The sequence below is a fragment of the Pleuronectes platessa genome, chromosome 10 (genome assembly GCF_947347685.1).
Source record: "Pleuronectes platessa chromosome 10, fPlePla1.1, whole genome shotgun sequence".
Taxonomy (NCBI): Eukaryota; Metazoa; Chordata; class Actinopteri; order Pleuronectiformes; family Pleuronectidae; genus Pleuronectes; species Pleuronectes platessa.
This window is the reverse complement of record NC_070635.1, coordinates 26237563-26260815: the sequence shown is the minus strand read 5'-3', so window position 1 is coordinate 26260815 and position 23253 is coordinate 26237563. Positions and strand designations below refer to the sequence as shown.

Genomic DNA, 23253 nt, shown 5'->3' with positions numbered 1-23253 from the left:
AAAAACATTAGAAAGGGCCTCCTCCACTGACCAGGAATTATCAGCTGAGAAAGCCAGAGACTGGGAGATGTTGTTGGAAGTGGGCAAGCGGCTTACAGTCCCAACATGGACATGTCCTGCGCCAGACCATAAAAGAAACATTGCACACTGCAGAACACTGTAGCCAAGGGCTCTGGATCAGGAGGATCCAGAGATCTTGTGATTAAAAGGCCGAAGCACCTGATGACACCAAGGTACACAACGGAAGAGATGTCCCTAACATCCGCTGGTGGTCACTAACAACCGAATACATCAACTTGCGGTGGGCATGAATTAGTGCGGCAGAATGTAGATTACGTATTCTCCATCTTGTCCTAAATTCTAAAAAGGGAAAGTCTTTCATTTAAAAAGGCAAAGAGCTGATGCCGTCTGTTTAAATATTTAAATAAGAAAACAAGTTCCACCAACTTAATGTTTTGAACTAAATGTGGGCATCAATTCATTTTACAAGTTGATTAATCTCAGAAAAGCTGTGAAACTTGCTAGTAAACAATGTTAAGTTGTGCCACTTTATTATTTTTTACCATGTTAATCCTATGAGAACTTCTGTGACACCCAAAGAAAATAAATATCTATCACTTTAAATCTAGTTAAAGCAAAAAAATGAAAAATTACCCAAAACTGGACTTAGTCTATGGTCTGAGCTTTAAATAAATAAATAAAATTATGGCGTCAGTTCCAATGCCTCCACCAACCAGTGCAGTTTCGGCCCACATTTGTTTTTTTCAGGCTTATATGAGTGCTGCTCGGCTCGTAAAAAAAACTGAAATCTTAGTAAAAAAAAACTGAAATCTTAGTTAAAATTTGAAGTTCTATGAAAGCAGACCTTATATATCATGTTCAAGGGGCCGAAAACATGTTATGCGAGGCCACCGTGACCTTGGCCATAGACCACCCTAATATAATCAGTTAGGCTGTGAATCCAAGTGAACATTTGTGCCACATTTAAAAGGATTCTGTCAAGGCATTCTTAAGAACACTCATTCACAAGGAAAATTAAGGATTCTGTTTGGTCACAGTGACCTTGACCTTTGACATCTAAATTCTAAATAAGATTATCTTTGAGTCAAAATGAAAATCTTTAACAAATTTGAGCAGATTCCCGAGAAGTGTACCTGAGATAGTGTGTTCACAAGGTAAAAGGTGTTATTTGTGAAGTCACAGCAACCCTGTCCTTTGACTAACAAAATCAAATCAGTAAATCCCTGAGTCCAACTGAATGTGTGTAACAAATTCCCAAACTAATTCTCAAGGCTGTCTTGAGATAATTTGTTTGCAAGAATAGTAGAGACCAATGGACAATAAAGGCATGAAAATAATTTAAATTAAATGATAGCCAGCTGTGTCATACTGACTCACAACATAAAAACATTGATTTTTTTTCGATTTAGATTTAAGACTAATTTAGTAAATTGTGTTCCTGATTGTTACATCTTCCAACAATTGCTGTCTAATGAAAGCACCGATAAAGAGAACATTGGCCTTAACTAACACTGACTGTAATATCAGCGGAAGCACCCAGCAAGTAATAGGTTTCAGCGAGGAACAGCTTTAGTCTGGATGGCCTGAGAGCAGGTACAAGCAGCAGCTGTTGTGCAGAGTGTATCACTACTTTACTCAGTGGATGTAGAAGGCTGATGACTTAAATTTTTCCCACCTTACTGCTTTCCTGTGTCTGAGGACTTTCTGAAAAGCTGAAGTAACCTCATTCCACCAGGATCCAAACCTCCGCCAGACCTCAAAGACAAAGCAGTGTAACACTGCGGGTTGCGTTGCCTCTGTTGACTCACAAGTAATGGTGGGTGAGTGCAAGGCCCTACACTGGAATTACACACTTGTGTAGGGCCTTCTGCAGATGCTATAAATCAGTTGACATGTCAAACAGTTACCAGCGAAATGGGTGACTCTATGCTGAGAACTTGAATGAGGGGACATATATTTACAGCATGAGCATTATCTCTTTTTTTCTCATCAGAACGCATGCACTGGCTTCCAACCTGCCAGAGGAATTCACAGTGCGGCAACATCACTCCGTGTTTTTATTATTTACAGTTAGAGATAAAGTTTTGTAGTTGCGTTAGGGGGTTGGATTCAAGGAAAATAGATTTGCTAAAGCTACATGTCTTCACCCTCTGTCTCCTCAGACTTGAAGACAAGGCCCTGCTGTGCTGATGATCAGACAGATTTATGGTGCAATCTCTGTAAGCCATTTGCTCCCTGCGAGCCGGAGAATCAAAGGCAACATTTTCGGATGGAATTGGGACAGAGATTATCCAGCTTGTGCTATCTGATTGCAGACTCCCACAGGCTGTTTTCTTTTAATTCTTCAAATTTTCCCTAAATGTTTTCTGACTTATGAAAGATGAGCTTAGGCACAAACAGACTGGATCTCATTCTGTCAGGGGGGGCTGGTCACTATGAGGGCTGACAGTGAAGGGACATTTGATGGTATATTTAATGAAACTAATACAGTACTTGTTTTAATTGTCACTATAACATAGTCACACTGTGACAACAATTATAACAATGTGCACACAGAAGCTGGGAACAGATTTCATGTTAGTTGGTTGATGAAGAGATGACATCGCTGAATATGTCCACAACAGGGAATCAACGATGCATTCGAATTCATAAACAAGTCTCAATCACAATATGAGCCTATCAATATCCATTATACTGAATATCAAACCTGTGTGTTTGGTATTCAAAACTTATATATCACATCTGTAGATTTCTCTTTTTTAATTCCAATGTGAAAGTCAGATAGGTGATTTGTCCACTTGGTATATTGTGATGGAAATCACAGAATCACAACTTCGGGTTTTAATAAGTCTTCAAGCAGGGGATCCCTAATTCACGTTTTACCCATTATTAGGGAGCAATGAAGTTTAGTTATGTTAAGTCCTAAAAATAGTTTGGAAGGAATCTAACAGAAGAAAGGGCCTAGCTGGACCATATGCCAAACCAAGAAGTCTCAGAGGCACCTCCCCAAATCATCTTGAGGCAATGCATCAATCACAACCTCCACATCAGTGGCAAATGCACTCAGCAGCCATAAAACTCCCAGATCAAGCAGCGGGCCGAGCCAAAACCAGAAAGTCTCTCCTCTGTAAACCCTAGCCCTTATCTTTGTCTCGTAAAAAAAGAAAGAGTGCCTGAGAGTGTTATGATCCACTGTAACAGTTATCCAGCCAGTTCCTCTCTGTCTTTGCTGATCACACCTCATCCACGACATCTGGATCAGTTTACCGAGATGTCAAGAAGAAAATAAAAAGTACCCGTAATTTTGCAACATTACATCAATGTAAGCTGTTAGGTCTTTCATTAAAGCCTGAGTTCAGTCTTACCAAATTCTGTTACTGCTACAACTAGCTACAATGACAAGAGTAAAATTCTTAAAAGAACCACAGAACTAATTCTACCTCCTACCAAAGGTTTTATCCATCTCGTCATTATAGAGTGAAGCTTTAGGGCTGTAATGCTTAAAACCAAATGCTCAGCATCACATACCAGCTCCAGTCCACCACATCTGATAGAAAATATTAAAAAGACAACACAACCTAATGAAGAAAATACTTGATGCATAGAAAATCTGTCTCGAATGTGAACAGTTTAGTGTGAAGCTGGTAAAACTGAAAATTGCTAACTCGTTCCATGAGATTTCCATGGAGCAAATAAGATACTAGATGGAGACCATATGTTCAATAAATAACTCCAATCTCCTTACAGGGCCTGCATATAGAATGACAGATTTTAAAACCATTGTTTTATCCTGTGCTTTTTAATCTAGAATGTGCTCAGATCAAACTGTTCATTCACTTGATGAACCATTTACAAGGGGCCAAAATAAGTGCATCTTTGCACATCAGAAAGAAATTAAGTTGACAACTCTAAAACTCTTTCCCCATGACCAATCTCTTATTACATACCTTAGTTCTTAGACACAAAACAGGACTTAATCTAATTTTATATCTAAAAACGAAATAAAGGTATTACTTTCAACACCTTTAAAACAGAGAGTGTAGAGAATAAAACATGTGAACGGTCTACACGTCAGGTAAAAGTAGACATACATATCTACACATGTGTATATATATATATATATACGCAATGTATTTGTTTGCATATGGCCACTGGTTTGTGAAATGAATGTCAGAACAATCACTATACGTTCTGCACTACAAATCTTCATTACAGCTTATTTCAAGCAATTACACTGTCAGCAGGAGCTGTAATCTCCAACTGTTGCCGAACTTTCCACATTTGCTGGAAACTATAATTGTAAGTCGCTCCTGGTGCTTTGCGGATGGGCCCTATTAAACAATCTCAATAACCCTAATATTACCCAGTTCCTCTCAAGGAGAAACACGAACATTTAAAAAGGTCTAAATAATTTGGGTCAAATTACACAACCCTTAATGAACTTCAAAAGATGTACGGATGTTTTTACAGGCAAGCGCTTCGGCTTGAACAGTTATTATGAAAACAAACCCAGTTAATTATATAATTTATCATTTCCACACTTTGGCCACATGAGGCCAAAATATCCTGTCTCTACTAGGCAAAAAACATTAGTAACTACTAAATTTAGAGTGTAACATTTTCCATGCACAGACAAACATCTCCTATAAAATTACATGGGCCATTACTCAAATTACTTGAGTGCTTCAATGACAACTGTCATTGCCTAAAGTTATGCACCTCTCTGCATCACTGCTAGGATTTGATTCAAATTGGACCAGCGCCTGACATGTATTATAATAATATCTAACTTTTAGGGAAATACAATATTGTTCCTGTGAAGCTAATGTGACAAGGAACTATATGCCTGCCTTTTCAATCAAGGAAATTCTCTTTGGGGTAGGAAACTGCCACCACAGAGATGACAAATATTGTTGTTTTTCTGAAGTACAAACAATGGTGACTGTGTAATAAAGATGAAATAAAGGTGAACAAGTCACTGATTACACGAATCTAAAGTATATAAGAAAACTGACACCCTTTTCTTGGCCTAAGAACACAGTAGTCAGCCTTCAGCCTCCCACTCACATAAGACAGAATTGAAGCAGCTCATTTAAATTCCACACGCTAGAAGGACTTCTGTTGTAGGTCTGGCCTTGCTCCAAATTATGTCTCATGGGTGTACATACCACTAAATTATTTGTCTAAATGTAATTTGCAATTCACCAAAATTCTTTGAAAGTCTTTAAAAAACATATGTAACAAACTGCTGTTTTGAGACTATGCATTACACCAGCACTGGCACATGAACCATAAAAAAAAGATTAGATTTCCATTGAACAAGAAACCTGATCGCAAGACCAGTAGCCACCTGCATAGTTTGATATTTACCATTAGTTCTGGGCAGCTCAAGTGTTACAAATCTTTTTGCCGCAGTCTATGTAATTAGCTGTAATTGACTTCCCTTGAAATGTGTTTCTTCTGGGACATCTGGCCTTGAAACCTCAACCTTTCCATAAAGGGCCAGTGCTGAGTTAGACTCAATTTTGCTAAACCACATGGGTGGCAAAAGTAGGAACAGGCTCTCATGCAAAAATACATGTAAGATGCCTTTCATATACCACACTTAAAAAATGTATTTATGAATAAATATTATTAATATGTATCTAGTATAAACTGTTCTGAGATGTATGCCCCTGATGATGACAGTACTTAATCAATAAGAACAAAATATATTCCTTGTTGCTAAATGGTGCCCTGTGTATTCTTTATCCGAGCAAATAAGTTTCTGTTTACATTCTGCACTGCTAACAAAACACAGTGTAAAGCCTAATTTGTCTTAGAAGTTGAAATATTACATTGTTTGCATTGTTTATTAGCTTACAGTGCTCAATTATTATCTGCCTCTGTGAGCAGATTGCTCATGAGACACACAAAAAGTATATGCAATCATTAAAAAAAACTCCATAGCGCTCCTATGGGTCAAAAACTCAACATTGCATCTTCTGGCAGCCAGATTTCATAGATATAATCAAATTTTGCTCATGAAGTAGTTTAAAATCCTGTCCATAAGAATTTCACAGCTTGTTAAGTAAAACAGAACAATGATATGTTTAAGATTGTGCAGCAGTAAATAGCACTTAAGTCAGTAAAGTCACCTCAGTTCTGAGTTTCTCTGAATATTTCTGGTCAGTGGTCAATGAAGCTGTCCCTGTTTTAATGGACAAATATGCTGAGTGGGTGTACTGTGGTTTACTTAAGGGAAAACATATTGACAAAGTGGAGCCATCCTTTTTTAAATGACAAAAATATGGGGAAGACAATAACTGATATAGGTTTTATGCTGAAATCCATCTGTTTCAAAATAAAACCAGATGCTTCTCTTGATAAATTGCTAATACTTAATGCTGGTAGTATGGGCGGCAAAACACTTTCATCCCGAAATTCTCGAATGTGTTCATCATTGCAACCAGTCATTACATCATTTGCCAATGTGCCTTTTACCCCCAGAAGCTTTTGAAAATATAGATTACAATCAATCACTATCATAAATTCATCATTTTGCCTCAATCAGGCACTGATTCTTTTCAACTCAAATCAACAAGTTTTAAACCCTGCTTATGAAGTGCCTACCATATACTGTACTAGGGTGGCCACTAAAATCTGATGTCAATTAGGCACGAGATCCTTCAAAGCCAGTACCTGCCTGACCTACCTGTGATTACGTTGCGTGAACTACATAGCAGTTGCCCTGCTTACAGGCAAAATAAGCATCACTGCACGTGCCTACTTAGAATAACACTTAACTTTGGTGGCAACACACTCTCTACATGACTCTAGCTAGCAGCTACCTCAAATTCGAGTTGACACGACATTAAAACGCCTAATGCTAAACTTTCAAAGTGTGGGTGTATTTCACCTGAAAGGATTCCGATACTAGGAGGTGCTTGGAATTTGTTACAATTCTGTGTAAAGAACACAACAAACTTAATGTATTACCCAGCAACGCATGGGATGCAATTGAAAACCGTGGGATGCACCATGTTTGACTGCTTATGTGACGCCATGCCAAGCACATCAGTGGGGAGAAAGTTGAGAATGAGTTCGGAGCTAGAGTATTATGATGCATTTATTTGTCCCAAACACATGCACAGACATGCACAGGCACACTCATGCAGGTAGGGAAATTTAACCTCTTTTAACCCATCTGGTGCAGGACACACAGAGCAGTGAGCGACCACGTACGGCGCCCGGGGAGCAGATGTTGGGGGAGTAAGTTGCCTTGCTCAGGGGCACTAGACAGGGTAGGGAGAATCCTCTTGGATTTTTTGACAGATCAATCCAGGTTCGTCTTTTTGTTGTTTCTCCGTGAAGTCGGACCAGAGGCGAACCAGAGACCTTTTCTGCCCATAGTCCAAGTTTCTGCCACTAGTCCACCGCATTTGCTGTATCAGCCACTGAAACCATTATTTGTATAGTTTTCGTTGGTTAGGTTTCACTTAAATTTAGTTAGTTAGTTAGTTAAATTTGGTAGAAGTTGTGCACCTATTTTTATTTTATTATTTGCTTTATATATGCTTATAACCATTTAAATTTAATGTTTAAATTTCAACTTCCAATTTGACTTAGCAAGAAAAGCTGTTTCAGAATCAGAAGGGGAAATAAAGGATACCCTACCCTATATATTACACTATATAATAAACCATAATATACTATAGCAAATATGAATGATATAAATAAGCGCTATTGCTAGAAATTGTAGCTTCGGTAAAAAAAAGAAATCCCAAACAAATTCTCCCACTGAGCCTAATGTTCTCAACTTCATACTTGTCATTATGCCCGATCCAAGTCCAGAAACAATTTTTTAAATTATATAAAATGACTGCACCTTGCCTTATCACCAAACCACTTGAGTAAGTAGTGGTACTGGTGTAGCTGATCTAAAAAACAGTTTTTTTGTGTTTTAATATGACAAATATTTGATCATACCTGGGTAAGGTGACTGATGACAACACTTTTGTGTTTGTTCAAAGCAAAAGCCATTACAAAACGGGTTGGTAACAGTCAAAAAAGACTGAGAAAGCTTTGCTGTGAGAAGGAGTTTAGCAAAAATAACAGGCAGATGCCCTGTTCAATATCTGTAGGGGAATATATAATGTTTCTCATACCAGCTTAGAACTCACCTGTGCTCCATCCCTCAGCTTGAGAATGCACTCCATGGTGTTGATGGTGATGACTACAGGCTCTGAACCCAGCTTAGTCCAGGGGACATGGATACGCAGTTCATGGATATGACCACTCATGAATGTAAAGGGCAGCTTTAACTCCTATAGGCAAGGAAACGAAAAGGTGAAAACACATAATTATTAAAAGAATCATCGCCATTATATTACATCTGTTATTGAGTCAACAATGACTGTATGGTTTCAAGACAATTTGGAGCCTTACTCCATAAATTTTCTAAACAGTACGTTTAAACTAATATTTGAAGATGAAAGGATAATTAAAAAAAATCAGCTACATATTGTACATAGGACACACTTTTTCTCAGGGGCAGACAAATCATTGTTCTGCATTTTGAACCACTTGGTGTGAGAACGAGTCCTGTAAGTCATAGCCCAAAAACTAATAACGAAACCGATTTCCGATTTCAATGTCATGGATATGCAGTAAACCACACAATGTTTCATTACAATTTACTCTATTAGGAAGATGATCTCTAATTGCACATTTTAAAAGAGGCTCCTCCAAATGACAGTAAAAATTCTCTGTTTGCTGCTGTTTGCGAGTGTTATGGCCACAACCTCAAATGTTTGCTTGGCTCAACCCAGTGATGGCAACATAAAAGGAAGATGCCAAACCAGAGTTAAGGTTAAGCAAAATGTATGAACAAAAACAAAACGAAATAGGGTTAAATTAAACTGTGGGAAAGTGGAGGCCTGGCCCAAAACACCAACAAATAGGAAGATCTGGGCCAACCACACAGTGACCCGTCACGCCCTGTCGAGACCTTATCACATGTGTCTCTCATAATTATGAAAGAAATCTCATAATAAGATCCAGATTTTATAATTGCAAGATAATATTGCATGGTATTTGGATTTTAACTTAATATCAGGGTCTGTCTCTCTTAATAATGATACTAGTTGTTGGGCAGAAACTTGAATGAGAATTATAAAGTTTTCAAGATGTCTTTGCAAGCATAATGCACGATGTGGCATGTGCAACTGGAAAGAGTTACCACTGTATTACTACTTACTCTGCATGTCCATGACATCTGACTGCTGGTGAGTTTGCAAATGCAAACAACTTTCAAGCAATTGGGCGTTGCTATCAGGATATGAAATGTCAACAAAAAGGCAGGTTTGCTACACTGTTTAATGTGGAACCAGATGATGTGAAACCTGGGGGTTTTCCACATTATGAGGAGAAGATGCAATGTCTGTCATTCCAATAAGTATTCTCTTGGACTTGCAAAAGACTCAAAAGAGAGAAAAGCAGAGTTTACGTGCAGTATACTCTACCTGTTCCAGTACATCCAGTTTCAGGTCTAACTTGCTGAGCACCACATCTCCTCCCCAAAGAGACAGCTGCAGGTCGGATGGCTTCAGATTCTTTATATACTTGTTTACATAGCTCATGAGGAGCGGTGTGACATAGGACTCCAACATCTTGTCCCTGTGTTGAATACCCAACAAACATTGGACAAAATTATGTGATGATTCAACATTTTGTTTCATTATACCATCTTATAAGAAACACTACTGCTCCTAAAGCTTTGGTCAGATGCAGATATTAAGCAAAATTGTTTTCATATTTTTCATGGCAGATATTTCTAAATAATCATAGAATGGGACGACAGCTTAAAGGAATATTAATAATGATGTCTTAATTCCATTCAGCAGCGACCTTTCTCAAATCAACAGTGAAGTGCATGCCCCCTCACCAGCATAATTCCATTGAATGGAATGGAGCCATAATTCAAGCTGCAGTTTGTACATATGTGCATCTCTGCAGTTGTGACCCGACAAAATGTACTGTTGCCTCATATTTCACTAATATGTAAAATATAATGTTAGACAATTGCTATTTAAATTGAAACAAACTAGCTCAAATTCAGTAATACAATGTATGTAACTGTTTTATAGCATAAAGTGCACATTGTTGTGCTTCAAAACCTCAGGAGATAAGGTATCTGTAAATCTAACATACATGTTATTGTGCATTGAACGACTGACAATATTATAAACTGAATGAATTTCAGTGGTTCTTCTTGTATGTAGTTTTGTTTTGATTCACAGCTGTGCCCTAGTTGGTCTGCTTGCTAATGTGCCAGCATCCAGCTAACAGCAGTTCGCCACTCTAAATACATAGCAGAGTAACCAAATCAAACTTGGTGTTTTAAAGCAATAAAACTGCGTGGTAGAGTATTTGACTTACAGTTAACGCTAGAGTGGCTAGCAATGCTCTTCTGTCATTCTAGCTGTGTACATTGTAGCATCAGAGCAAATAAGCTAAGCTAACCGAGAAGAACTGCTCCAAAGTGCGTTCGTTTCGGCTGAATAAAACCTTTTGCCACGAGGAACAATAGAAAAACATCTCCTTACTTCACCCCCGTCTGTGTCTTGTGGCAATTACTTCACTTCGAGGTTTTAATACAACCTATTCCTCCCGTTACCATTAGCCACATCTCTCCTACAACTTCAGCTCAAACGTCGTGCGTCAACATCATCGCGGCTTCCGTATGCCTGGTGTTGCCTTTCTGTTCTGTAGGAAATTTGGGCTTCACTTCCAATGTAGGTTTATACTAAAGCAAACAAGTTGCAAACGCGCCATGATCAATTCTTTGTGAAACATAAGTGGGTGACAAAATCATTACAGAGCTGATTTCGGATACGGCTAAAAATAAAATCGCAACAGCATCACACAAATATCGGGTGCACATCAAGTACTTTTAATTCACTTTAGCACGGAATCATGAGCCATAATTGCAGAAGAATGGCATTAAATGCGTGCACGTAGCTTGTGTGTTGAAGTCACGTCTTTCAGTATTTCTAATCGAGCGGTCACAACACGTACAGTGTTGATGAGGATTTGGGAGGAGCTTCTGAACGCATCATTCCACGTGGTAATGCTGTTGTCCTGGCTCTGGCGCGCACATGGATGTGCACGCTCACCTCAGCTGAGACAGACGCGGATAAACTTCGCACCTGACCGAAAGGAGTCAGAGTGTGGGCTGCTTCTTCTTGATATTTTTATAACAGGAGCCAGTGTGTTACAAATGCAAAATATAAATAACATGGATGCTAAAGTTAAAGGAAACAACCAATTGTTCCCTTCTGTTGTTTTAGGATCGTGCTTTGCCTTTAATAAACATTTTAATGCAATTATCCAGATGCCCATTAGCTTTTCCTTTTAGGTGTTGGGCCGGTCTGAAATATATAATTAAATTAGACCACAAGAAAGGTCAATAATGTAACTAGATGATGCAAAGTTGAAAAGTAAAGTGATTTCTCAGAATGATGGTCGCAGTGGAATTGGAGCAGAAATTATAAAGTGTCTGTCACAGGCCGTGGAAGGTCATATGCAAATGATATAAAACCTGAGCAGTGAAGCGCAGGAAGCTGAAGACACTATAGGTTTGGCGTTGGATCCCGCTGCTTTGGGAATAGTGGAGAATGTTTGCTATGTGTCTCTAACCTTGATCCAACCCTTAACCATGGTGTCGATGCTTCACCTGCACCCAGTCCTAGTTTGTCGAGTGTGTGTGTGCGTGTGTGTGTGTGTGCGTGCGTGTGTGTGTGTGTGTGTGTGTGTGTGTGTGTGTGTGTGTGCGTGTGTGTGCGCGCGTGTGCGTGTGTGTGTGTGTGTGTGTGTGTGTGTGTGTGTGTGTGTGTGTGTGTGCGTGCGTGTGTGTGTGTGTCTGTGTGCGTTTGTGTCTGTGTGTGTGTGTTTGTGTGGGTAAGACGCACAGCTTCGGTGTCCTGACGACTAGAGTCGATAGTAAGTCGATAAAATTGACCAAGTTGTCTCACTTTCTCTTTCTCTTGTCTTCCTGACAGGAAAGAGTGAAGGCGTTTCATTGATCAATCTGGTGGTTTTTATTTCCAGTGGATATATACACATTTGAGTTTAAAAGATAGATCAACGTCTTTAACACTGTCCAGAGTCCCATCAAGGCATCAACAAATAATACAAATAAAAAACTAAGGCTTAACGACTTGTACTTGTTCAACAGTTTTGTTCCTCTGCGAGAGCAGGTCAAATCTGTTGACGGTGGATTCCTTTAAAACCGGCAGTGAATACTCATTAATTATGCAAACCTGAATTACATTGTTCAGTCCATCCAGTAATACAAGATCATATTAAACTTCAGAATGTCCTTTATTTAAGATTAGTTGAAACTAATAAACAAAAAGTAGTACAAGATCTTGTTTAACAAATCAATTTAGATCATCGCAATATAATAACAGATTTATCTTCAAAATAAATTCAAGTAAATAAAATAAAAAACGCAAATAAAAATAAGAACACAAATTATTATTATTATTATCATTATTATTATTATTATTATTATTACATGACGTATATATCCGTATTCAGCTTTCTATATTTGTATCGTTGGTAGCTATTAATTTATATGTTTTGATGATTAAACATGATTATTTTATATTATGCACTCCCTTGCTTTGTGTAAATATGGGCTTGCTTTGCTCTGACTTTACACTTTGTTGTCTTTCCATTTAGAATCCAATTAGGAAAATACTAGCCTGCAGTGCGTAGTAAACTCGGTCGTATTTAATGGCATTTCAGCAGCAACGAGCGCCTTGATGTTTTGTGTAACCACTTGTTACAGACCCTATTTTCCGAGTCCATTAAAGAATCCAGTAAATGAACGCAATTTTTTCAACCAGTTAATTTTTCTGTCAGATGAAAATCATGTTTTAAACGAGCTTTCTGCAGCCGGTGATGAGTGGTAAAATTGTGAAACTACAGGCCTGAAGGCCAACACTGTGAGAGGAAGATGTTTCACTCTGTCTTCACCGAATAATAATGATGATAATAACCATATTAAAAAAACGTATAGATCAGCTCCTTCAGGCTGTGATTGGGAGTAAATTGTTTTAACCCCAGATCAAAGGTTAGATGGATACAATCCAAATCTATTCATTAATATTATTAACATAAATCTGTCTAAATCTGGTGTTTAATCATTTCCCCGTGAATTATGACCCACTGTGTAGATTAATAACTTAATCCTAAACCAAAGTATAGCTAAAAAAAATCTACATTCTAATATGTATAACTGAGTTGCACCAAAGTAAAACTCTTCAGCTAAGCGGCATTGATTTGATACATTTTCATCAAGGGACCAGAAAAACAGTTGCCTCTTTCTGTTTGTAGTCAGTGATGAAGTAATGAACCTTGATTATTTCCCCCAACAATAAAGTGTTTTGTATGGACTGTCGGTCACGTCCCATCTTGAAAAGGCTGGTTAATGCAGCTAATTGTATACTCATCAGTCTCTATATAGGCTCCAGAAATTGATCAATTATAATGTAGCTTCAGAACCTCAGACGTGTAAAACATTATTGTGGGTGGCAGATGATGGTGAAGAGTTAAACCTATTTACTCATCATTTCTATTAAAACATTTTTTTCTTAAAATCTATTATAACTCACTGTTGGACATTTTTCTTTGCTTATTAAAAATTCATGTTCGAAAGACTTTTAAAGCCACTCCCTAAAGAACATTGCTGTCATTCATGCAACTGATAAATACTGATCCAATGATGTAAGGGCAACATTAATCTCCTACCGCCTGCTGGCTTTATAGACTATTAACTTGATGATCATAGTAAATAATTTAATCTAAACATAATCTGTGGTTCAATAACATGGTGTCGCGTGCAAGGTATGCAGAGCAAGATATAAAAACAGAGCAAACACAGATGTATAATGGAAATATTTATTTCTAAAATACAATTTAACATACTTTAAACTTATGACTTTATAATTTCAAGGCCAGAGAGGAAAATAAAAAACAACATTATGTACATGGTCTTGATATTTACAGGTGGGTGTGAAAGCTGGAAATGGCCATGGCTCCGCTGCTGTCCCATTTGATGTGCAACCAAGCTCCAAAGTGTGCGCCAGTGAACGTGTCCTGATTTGGAGACTGTCTTTGAACCAAATGGGAAAAAAAATTTAAAACAGAAGAAGAAAAAGGAGAAGTCGCTGACTTGTCTTCCTGCTTTTTTGTCCATTGTTATTTTGTTAGTCTGTCCAGGCTAGTAGTCCTGATGTGGGCTGTGCGTCAAACTGTGCCGTCGCAAGTCACAGTTGCGCCGAAACACCTTTCCGCAGCGGCCACAGCTGTAGGGCTTGATGTCTGTATGGGTGAGAAGGTGAGTTTTCAGGTTACTTCTTTGATTAAAGGTTCTTCCGCATGTGGGGCATTTGTGGGGAGACTCCTGTTTAGATTTAAAGCAAGCAAAGAATTATTCCCTTTCATTGTGTAGAACTAAAATAAATGAATCCACTATTGTGTCAGATATAACTCACACTAATTTACACAGTCATTTCTATATAACTTGTATGCTTATTTGTCACTCACATTTTCCTGTTTTCATTTGACAACTGGCTAATTTGAGAGACTTAACAATATCCCCGTGCATGCAGTAGACCGTGTTTAATGATTGAATTTTGTCGTGGTGACTTGATATTTTCAGCTTACCTGCATATGTAAGGTTTTATGGACGGCTAGAGTTCGAGACTGACAGAATCCTTTCCCACATTCTTGACATTTGAATGGTTTTTCCTTGGAGTGGATGTATCTGTAAAGCAGAAATAACACTTCATCAGATGTCTGCTCATGCAAGGATTTGCTTGTAGCTTTTACAAAACCCCAGAGACACCGGGCGAAAAATCTCCACTGCGCACGTTAAGATTGTCCAACTTTGTGCGTAAAAGTGCTTTGGCGCCCTCATGGAGAAAACTCTGGGAACAGGCCTGACACGTCTCTATGTCTAGAATGAAGAATGTGTTTCTAATAGCCCGTTGTGACGATGTAATTTAGATAAATAAATAAAGATTATTTGCATTTAAATCGCTTGCACACTCAGGAATGCTGCTGTGAATTGTTGACCCCCTCCTAACGTCGTGCGTAATGAAAACAGTATCTGTAGGAATTGTCTTACCTGTGGTCTCGGAGATGGTCTTGTCTTCGGAAAGCCTTGTGGCAAATATCACAGGTATACGGTCGTTCGTCTGTGTGGGTCCTCTCGTGAATGAGGAGGTTGTAGGACTTGGTGAAATGTCTGCCGCAGAACTTGCAAATAAATTCCTTTTTAGTTTTAGACGGGAGTCTGCCCCGGGTGGGTTTTCTTTCCGGGGACAGCTTGCTCAGCTCGGAGATCGTTCCCCCAAGCCCCGACGCCAACTTCGCCAGATCCAGAGCTTTCGGTGGGTCCTCCTGAGTGGCAGCGAGGGCCAGGTTGGCGAAGTCAAACCTCGGCCTGTCCTTGTGAAGCGACGGGATGCCGTGCCCCACGGCTGCCTGTTTTTGATGAAAGAGCTGCGCTGCGGCGGAGAAGGGTATCGCTGGGAAGGGCAGCCGGGGGTCGACCAGACCCTGCGCAGCTGCCATCTCCGTGATCGTCGACCTCAGTCCTTGAATGTGCGGGTAACCAAGAGTCCAGTGGTTCATGTGCATGGTTTGCACCGCGCTGAGGCCGTACAGTCCCTGCAGCTGGTCAGCTGGGAACGTGTTGACGGCCTGCAGGAAGGAGTAGTTTGTGAGCTGAAGGGCCGGGTGCAGGGGGATCGGAGCGTGCAGGGCTTTGCTCCCCATCTCGACTCAGACCTCTGCAGAGGACACAGTGGTAACCCTTCGGAGGAAAGAAAAAGATGAGCGTTGTGTTTATATGCCACATTAGAGCCGGTACGTATGTGGCTTCGCAGGCAGGCAATGTGTGTGACCCTCAGTTAGTAAAAACCACCTGTTTGCCTTTCTACAACTATTTTATCAGAGCCAAAATCATATTTTTTGTATTTTAATTATCAATTTTACATCCAACATGCATCGTAAGGTTAATTATGTGAATAGTTAATGTGCTGCCGTGTTGTTCTCGCAATGATGACTAAACCCCTGTTTTTCCTCATCAAAACCACTGAGATCATATAAACTCGTATTTTCCGCATTACAACAAAAACGATGTTTGCTCTTTTAAAAAAGAAGATGCGCTTCAAAGGAATTTTGAGAAACACACCAGTCCTCGAAACTGTAACTAAAAGAGGTGGGTGTAAAATGACTCATATGGCTCCAATTAACACTGCAAATTACACATTTAGTTCACTCTGAAAGGAACACTAAATCTCATATAATGCAATTAGGGAAGACAATTAGTATGGTGTTTCACAATGCAAAACAAGTGCTCTGTAGGCGATTTGTAAGTTTGAAATGTTGCCAGCAATAATCAAATATGTTATTAAGAGCAGGAACATTAGTCAGAGCAAAACAAATGCTGGCTATATTAACCACAAGAAAGTCATTTCAATCTTCGCTGGAAATCCATGTTCTTTTTATCTATATTTTTGTGGGCTCAGCCAGAATTTTTTTATAGGCACTAGTATTTTGCTCTTAGCGCTTTTTATTTTATTTTATGCCTCTTGTTTATTGTATAGCAATGGAACCTAAGGAATTTTTAACCTCTAGTTTAATGTTTGTATTAAATAAAAGCAGAAGCTGCCCATGTCCCCGCAATTTAGGACAATATGAGCTGACAATGCAAGAAATTTGCAAGAACATGTATCATGTTTTTGGGGATGAGAAGTTATGTTTCATCACACAGGGGGAAAAATCCATAATTTAAATTCAGGACTCCGGATGGTAAAAGCTGGACTGGCAGTGAGCCAGCGGCGCAACAGTGAGCTGACCTTTAGATTTAGACGAAAAATAAGAAAAGGGGTTAAAGGTTATCTATACTTGGATACTGAAGTAAAAAGCTTAGGGTCTTTTTTTATAATTTAACACAATGTTGAAAACAACGCCTGATGAACCTGAGACGGTGTGGACTGGTATTAGTCTCACTTGTGAGTGACAGTAATTCATGAGCTTACATTTGTTCCAGATACATGAAACTTCCCTCTCCACGCTGCTCTCCCTCTCACACACAGTAGCCTACATAGCATAAGTGTAATTTTGCAGGGGTGCAACATAATTCACCATGCAGGCACTTGCTGTTTTTGTGCGTCTGCACAACTTTGTTCAACCTGTTCTTCTCTCAACAACCTTTGGACCTGCATGCACACTTTGACAAGTGCCCTGTCGTGTTCCTCAAAACCACTTCTCTGGCAGAGGGTTTTACATTTCTGTAAGTCGTGACAAGTCTAAGGCCACCGCTTGTCTCAGCACTGTTACGTGCTGTGGAGCGATCCCAGTGATGTAAAACGTCGGTGAACTCTGACTTCGAAACTGGTGACCATCACGAAGCAATCATCTCCCCGAGAAACATATTTAGTGTTTGTCAATGAAAAGCTGACCTTTTCGTTTACTGACAGATTCATATATTTTGTTTGCAGCTCAGTTAGAAAGTTAGAACAAGTGGGCTGAGTCAGGTTGGTCCCCTTCCATGCAAAAGACTAACACACACCCTGCCAAACACAATCTTACCCCAGTAAATAGCTGCCAAAGGTCCTGCGTTATGTCAGTAATCCACAGTTACTATAGAGGCGACGAGCTCCAATAAAGCGCCGCTGAAAGTTTTCCAAGTTCCAAGTCCACGAAACTCTCATGTAGCCATGCAACCAACTCTGATGTCTCGAGCCTTTGCAGAGATGTGACAAGTTGTGGAAAAGAGACGAAGAAGTTTGGAGGGGGAGACAGCAGCGGTGTGGGAGTCTCCTCCAGAGCAAGGACTGGAAGTGTGCGTAATGCGCTCCGGTCCTTCACTTTTCAGGGCTCCGGGGCTCCGCAGCGCTCAGCCCGCCCTCCGACACGCCTCCACCCCCCGTCCTCTATCATTAACTCCAATGTTCCTCCTCTGTTTATTTGTGTTTGGATAGCAACTAGGGCTCTGGACCACGGAGAAGACTGTGCAGCTCAACCTGCCTCCACTGACACCTCTCATACAACATATAGCCAAGTGTGATACCTCTTTTCGGGGACCCGATTGGAAGCGCAGGAGGAAACCCTGATCATTTTTCCCTCCGGCTCGACGCTTTAGAAAACGTGCTTTTGGAAAAAACTCGGGCCACTTACAAGGTTTTATTTAAACCAATTTTGACTCGTTTTCTAAAACGGAGGGTAAACCACATTAAATCGTAGCATTTCATGGTGGTTAGAATAAAAAATCTGAGGTTTCAGACAAATAAAAACATCCATGAGATCAGCAGCATGGTGAATAAATGCAAACTGTAAACGCCTCTTAATTTCTTATGCAAAGGATCTGCTTTTTTCTTCTTCTTTACACTTTGATGTGTTTTCGTGTGTAAACATTAATTAAATTATCTTCATCACATCTTCATGAAAACATCATTTAGCTCGTCTGGATAGTTTGACCGGTTTTGTTTAAACCTAAACAGGTTTATTACAACACAAATCCTTCAACACAGCATCCAGGAGTGGAGTGACTTTTTATTATGTTTGATCAATTGTGTGCAGTAAAAACCCTGGAATATACTGAGGGCATGTATGTATGAACAAAGGTCAACCTTAATCAGAAATAAAATATTTTTGTTTTACTTAAAAATATTCCTAGGCTACTAGTTACAATTTAATTTAATTTAATTTATATATTAAATTAATTAAAGCGCACTTTAATACAAGGTTGTAAGTTTCTGGCCACAAATTTAAGTATACAATAATAAAGACTTTCAACACCAGAGTCAAAAATCTAAGTTCTCCATTCACATAGAAATTAAGCTTTTTTTTTTAACTTCTACAGGTTGTTAAATAATTTACTCTGCCACGGAAAAACTCACTGGGTGTGAATTTATAATGTATTTCGCTATATTTCATTTAATAAAAGTGAATTTATATTTCTGTTTAAAATGCTAAAATGGTTGTTTTATTTTTTACCTAACCACCTTATAATTTATATGAATGACAAAGCGACTGGTGGACAACTTTCGCTTTTAACACAAATATGCAATTCATAAATGTTCCGTGCAGCAGGACTGACAGGAGGCTTCAATTGTGTCTCTGCACAGAGTACAAGTCTGCAGCGCCGCCTAATGGTGGTTCAAAATAACAAACCGTGTCCCTATCACCAAGGTGTTTGCGGCTCTGACAGAACAGACGGTTAGAGCAATATATAGCAACTTATTCTCTGTCATTAAAAAAGACAGCGTCAATGTGCTGGAATCCATGCTTGGCAATAGTCTAAAAAAATAAATACTTATACGTCTCTCGGACTAATAGTAGAAAGATAATAAGATGTTACATGTCCTTGGTGCAGTGGATCCCTCCCGACACATTCAAGCACATTGAAGTCGTGTTAATAATCGGATGAGCGCTGCAGCCTCCTCTCAGTCCCTGATGTCAGAGATAACAGCCATAGCGACTTGTCAGTGACGTTTAGTCTCACCGAGCCTCGTTTTCATTTTCTTTGCGCTGCACAACTCTCTCTGCACACAACATGCTTGTGGTTTTCATTCGGTTTCATATCACCCAGGCCTCTGTTTTTACTGTCAAAACACTGAACAATTGCAGACAGATTAGAAGACACACAAACTCCCACATTTCTACATTATAGCCCAGATGATGGCCCCTTCCCAACATATCCCTTTCACTCTGGAAATTTATAACAATGTAAATTGTGTTTATTTTTGGTCCCTGTAAAAAGGCCATTAAAACAGCCAGTGATTTTTTGGAGAAAAAAAATATCTTGGGCAGGTCTATAATCCAATCACCAATGATTCAATTTGGATTTGTCGCTGTAATCTATATTGTCGAAATTAATTATAATCTGAGAAAAGATGTAGAATATTTTCCATCTTCCTGTGGGAATCGAGCTTTTTGGAAGGGGTTATCTCACATGGAGTCCTTTTAATGTTCCTTACAGGTCATTTGTATGCGGCCTCTGGATTTTATTTTACAGGCAGAGCAATTTGCGCGATACTATTACTGTATTCTTTATAGTCCGAGTAATGTCAGAGCCAGAAAGTTAGTGCCTTGCCCTTTGGCCCTTCTCTGAGTCCCCGAAGCCGCCATCATTCTCTATGATAATCTGACTCCCACGGAGTATCAGTGTTGCAGCTCAGTGCAGCTGCCAAGCCTGTAATGGCCGACACTCCTCTTCCAATAACACGTTGACAGAAGAGAGGACTAGCTGGATTATTAAGAAACAACTAGACACTCATGAGTTTACACAAAAGATTCAGACACTAGGAATTAACTTTGGATTTTGTATGAATTATTTAGGAATTTTCCTGATAATGATTTTTTTAAAATATAAAACCGATATTATTGAGGTGTAACGTGAGATATTATAGTGTGGATGTTTCAAAATACACATCAGTACATATTGACCTCATTAAGGCAATAAACACTATTGTTAAAAACACGACAACTATATCTATGATAGATTCATAATGTAAAATCAGAATCATAAATTAACCTCAGTTAAAGGAAACATTTCAATCAGAGACCAACATAATGAATTGTTTTTACTTACTTTCTTTCTTTCTTACTACTTCAATAGAATAGCCATACCATGGTGTCATGGCAACCTGGCTTTGCGCAATTAATCTATATCCAATGTCTCAGCACCTAATACGTGACTATCTAATATCATTGATATAATGTATAGATGCATATTGGATCTTTATATATCCTGTCACAGAGCGTCACCTTACTTTCCAGTGGCACAGCTCGGCCGTGCTGTACTCACATGAAGGGTCCTGCAGGGAGCGTAGAGCTGCTGTCTTTTTCTGGAGAATGACTGGGTTCGTGTCTCTGTGCTGTCTTGTTGTGTGCGTGCAAGCAGACAGGATGTCGGGTCCACATTGTAAGAGCAGGGGGGAGGTGAACCTGTGACTCTTACCTGCCTGCTGCGGTTTCGAACCCCCCACATCCCCACCTACAGTCTCACTCATCTTTTCCCGCAGCAGCAGCTCTCAGGATGGAGCTTTTTCATTCAAAGACCCTCTTTTCACATTTTCCTTAACAACACAGGTTTTTATTTGTTTCAGTCTGTTTTAAATACATTCATAATAAATTAGGTACAATAAATACAACAGACTAATTGAAATGATTATCTATATTATCTATATTAATAAATATAAAGGGAAAAAGAAAATAATAGTAAACATGTCTGCTGTGCATGTGATACAATCTGATATTGAAACATGTTATTTTGCAAGTTACATTGTATTAATGTGCTTGTATTGTGCCATCCTTTTAGCACTAAACTTTCTGCATGTTGTTTTTGGCCTTTATAAAAATGCAGTGCAGGTCTAAGTATTTAATACAACCTACATAAAATAAATGTATTTATTTATGTAGCTGTGTTCTACAAACCTCTAATTTGAGGAACCCTAAAGCTCTGTACAAGTTTTTATTTAGGTAATTTTACTGTATCACCGTAATATTGCTCACATTGGTAATGAAGCTGATGTCAGTGCTGATGTTTTCAGTTTCTTTACTGAATCTGGAAAAAGACAATTACAGGATTAAAAAGGAACAGGCACACCAATCAAATATAAATAAAGTTAAACATATTTTCATAAGTCTAAATAAATTTGGGGAATTGATACATAGTCTCTAAACTGGTTTGAAAGGCCAGCTGGGGATGACATTGTGCAGAACCTCACTTTCCTGGACAGTGCAGCGCACACTGTAACTCAACTATGACATGCGCTGCCCTCTTGCTTCACTATACAACAGTGCCGCCTATTGGTTCAAACGTAAATTACAATTTCTGCCACCCATGGCATTACCTTCAGCTGTCATTAAGTGATGAGTGCTTGCTTGTTGTCTTTAGAAATGGGATGATTGGTCATAATGGGGCACTGACATTAGGAAAGGATTAACATTTATAACATTTTCAGCCTTTAGAAATACACTGAAGTGAACTAAATGATCAATTCATCTTTTATGAGAACACAGATTTAAGTATATGTATAAATCTCACCCAAAACTTTGTACATGAGAAAAACGAGAATATAAGCCCATCAAGCGTGAGTGGGTTGTGATGAGGGATCGGGTACTGCCAGTGTTTAGTTTATATACACTGCATTTCTCTGGTCTCCTGCATGATCTCTTCTCCATCTGCTGTCCATTGCCACTTACTTCACTGGTCTCCTGCCATCTGTTTAACAGTGCTCAGCACCTTTGCGTGACCAAATGCAACGTCATCCACTTTGCCAGAGAGACATAGGGAAGAAAACCGCCATGATATCGTGCTCCTTCAACCAATAAAACCCACCAGTTAATGCTGCTCAAGCCCAGCACCAAATCCCATTTGTCAGCAAATAGCTTCCTTTCAGTTGTCTGCTGGCCAGGCACTTCTGTAGAGCTCCCTGCCATTAATATGACATCTTCAGTTATTTGTTGTCTTGTGTGATGGCAAGCAGAGTGCCGGAGAAGTGAGGAGACAGAGCAAAAATAGGGATCTGTGCATGATCATAAGTGTGCCTCGAAAAAAATGCCTGATCAGACATCTGATCTCTGTTAAATCGGCAGCTCATTTCACTGACAGTCTGGTAGCCTCAAAGTCCACACCATACCAGCGTTTATATGAGTGCACAGTCACAAGAGTTAATATAAACCTTAACTAACATGTTTATAGCATGGTCAGTTTGTTTTTACTATGTGCAATTTCATAGGTGAAAGAATAAAGTGAAGCAAAATTGTCTGCCAAGCCTGTGGTGACTGCAGTGATGGAGCAAAGGTTGAAATGATAGAAGAGCATTGAGAGCTATACATACTATGATGGAAGTGTGAACAATTGTTGGAAAAGAAAGGATTTGACATGAAAAAAGTTAGAACTTTTGCTTTAAAGCTGCTCTGACAGGTCACACGAAAACCTGAATATTTTAATTCACATAAACACACTACTACATACCAATTTCTAAGATGTTTCTTTGTGGGCCCAAACGATCAAAGGTACAACTCTACTGCCTGAATTCCCTGCGGCAGATCAGCTCCTGCTGGTGAGGTGATGGACAGTAAAACTCTCCCAGCACCTGTTTCCTGGCCACGCTCAAGTGTTGTTAATAGGCTGATGAGAGACATTTACAAAGTTACTGC

At 39.2% G+C, this 23253-nt stretch overlaps 2 protein-coding genes across 7 annotated transcripts in view; both read right to left on the bottom strand.

Moving 5' to 3' along the window:
* LOC128448952 (intermembrane lipid transfer protein VPS13B) overlaps positions 1–10745 on the bottom strand; it is a 325941-nt gene extending 315196 nt beyond the window's left edge. For 4 of the 5 annotated variants that reach the window (XR_008339824.1, XM_053431841.1, XM_053431839.1 and 1 more), the window contains exons 1-3: positions 10441–10601; positions 9525–9678; positions 8184–8327 (exon numbers count right to left, since the gene is read on the bottom strand). Coding sequence is in view for 4 of the 5 variants with exons in the window: in XM_053431841.1 (XP_053287816.1) it covers positions 8184–8327; positions 9525–9671 (291 nt within the window). In the remaining variant the exon portion in view is untranslated. The other variant, XM_053431840.1, reaches the window with a different exon arrangement.
* Positions 10746–14014: 3269 nt separating this feature from the next.
* Positions 14015–20980, bottom strand: osr2 (odd-skipped related transciption factor 2). 2 transcript variants are annotated; one of them, XM_053432851.1, is made up of 4 exons: positions 20894–20980; positions 15200–15889; positions 14737–14836; positions 14015–14473 (listed from the first exon to the last, which is right to left on the bottom strand). In XM_053432851.1, the coding sequence occupies exons 2-4, from the start codon at positions 15850–15852 to the stop codon at positions 14291–14293; spliced, it is 936 nt and encodes a 311-aa protein (XP_053288826.1). In that variant the 5' UTR covers positions 15853–15889; positions 20894–20980; the 3' UTR covers positions 14015–14290. The 2 variants fall into 2 exon arrangements, with proteins under 2 accessions (XP_053288826.1, XP_053288825.1); XM_053432850.1 differs by having other exon boundaries at positions 14015–14391.
* Positions 20981–23253: the final 2273 nt, after the last annotated feature.

What these genes read in the sequence shown, in the direction of transcription:
- osr2 (XM_053432851.1), bottom strand. Translation starts at nt 15,852, where the DNA reads ATGGGGAGCAAAGCCCTGCACGCTCCGATCCCCCTGCACCCGGCCCTT. An exon ending in GACCATCTCCGAGACCACAG is followed by an intron (nt 14,837 to 15,199) that starts GTAAGACAATTC and finishes TCTGCTTTACAG; the next exon opens with ATACATCCACTCCAAGGAAA. An exon ending in ATAAAACCTTACATATGCAG is followed by an intron (nt 14,474 to 14,736) that starts GTAAGCTGAAAA and finishes AAATCTAAACAG; the next exon opens with GAGTCTCCCCACAAATGCCC.